This window comes from Bison bison, unplaced genomic scaffold (assembly GCF_000754665.1).
Source record: "Bison bison bison isolate TAMUID 2011002044 unplaced genomic scaffold, Bison_UMD1.0 scf7180017864072, whole genome shotgun sequence".
Taxonomy (NCBI): domain Eukaryota; kingdom Metazoa; phylum Chordata; class Mammalia; order Artiodactyla; family Bovidae; genus Bison; species Bison bison.
This window is the reverse complement of record NW_011494644.1, coordinates 10,546,618-10,546,905: the sequence shown is the minus strand read 5'-3', so window position 1 is coordinate 10,546,905 and position 288 is coordinate 10,546,618. Positions and strand designations below refer to the sequence as shown.

Here is a 288-nt window from a genome sequence, read left to right as displayed (position 1 = left end):
ATGGGCGGGGGACTTCCCGAGCCTGCCGGGACCATGACCTGAACTGTGCAAGCCGGACGTGTCCGAAGCCCGAGAGCCAGCTCACCTGAGCCGCCCCCTCCCCCGGCCAGCATGGTAAGTGGGGTCGGAGCCCCTTCCTTCCCGGGTGCCAAGTCTGAGCGGTGGGAGCGGGCCCGGGACTGCTGAGCCATCGCTTCTCCCTGGGGCGGGGAGAGGCGCGTGCCGAGTCCGGCAGTGACACATGCGTGCAGGGTTTGCAGCCGGGCTCTGAGCTCCCATCCCCCCCCA

The 288-nt window shown here is 70.1% G+C and overlaps 1 protein-coding gene across 2 annotated transcripts in view; it reads left to right on the top strand.

Moving 5' to 3' along the window:
* The first annotated feature begins 6 nt into the window (after window positions 1-6).
* XPO6 (exportin 6) overlaps window positions 7-288 on the top strand; it is a 107,038-nt gene continuing 106,756 nt past the window's right edge. For both annotated transcript variants that reach the window (XM_010837243.1, XM_010837242.1), the window contains exon 1: window positions 7-114. In XM_010837243.1, the coding sequence (XP_010835545.1) occupies window positions 112-114 (3 nt within the window). In that variant the 5' untranslated portion in view covers window positions 7-111. The remainder of the gene's footprint in view (window positions 115-288) is intronic.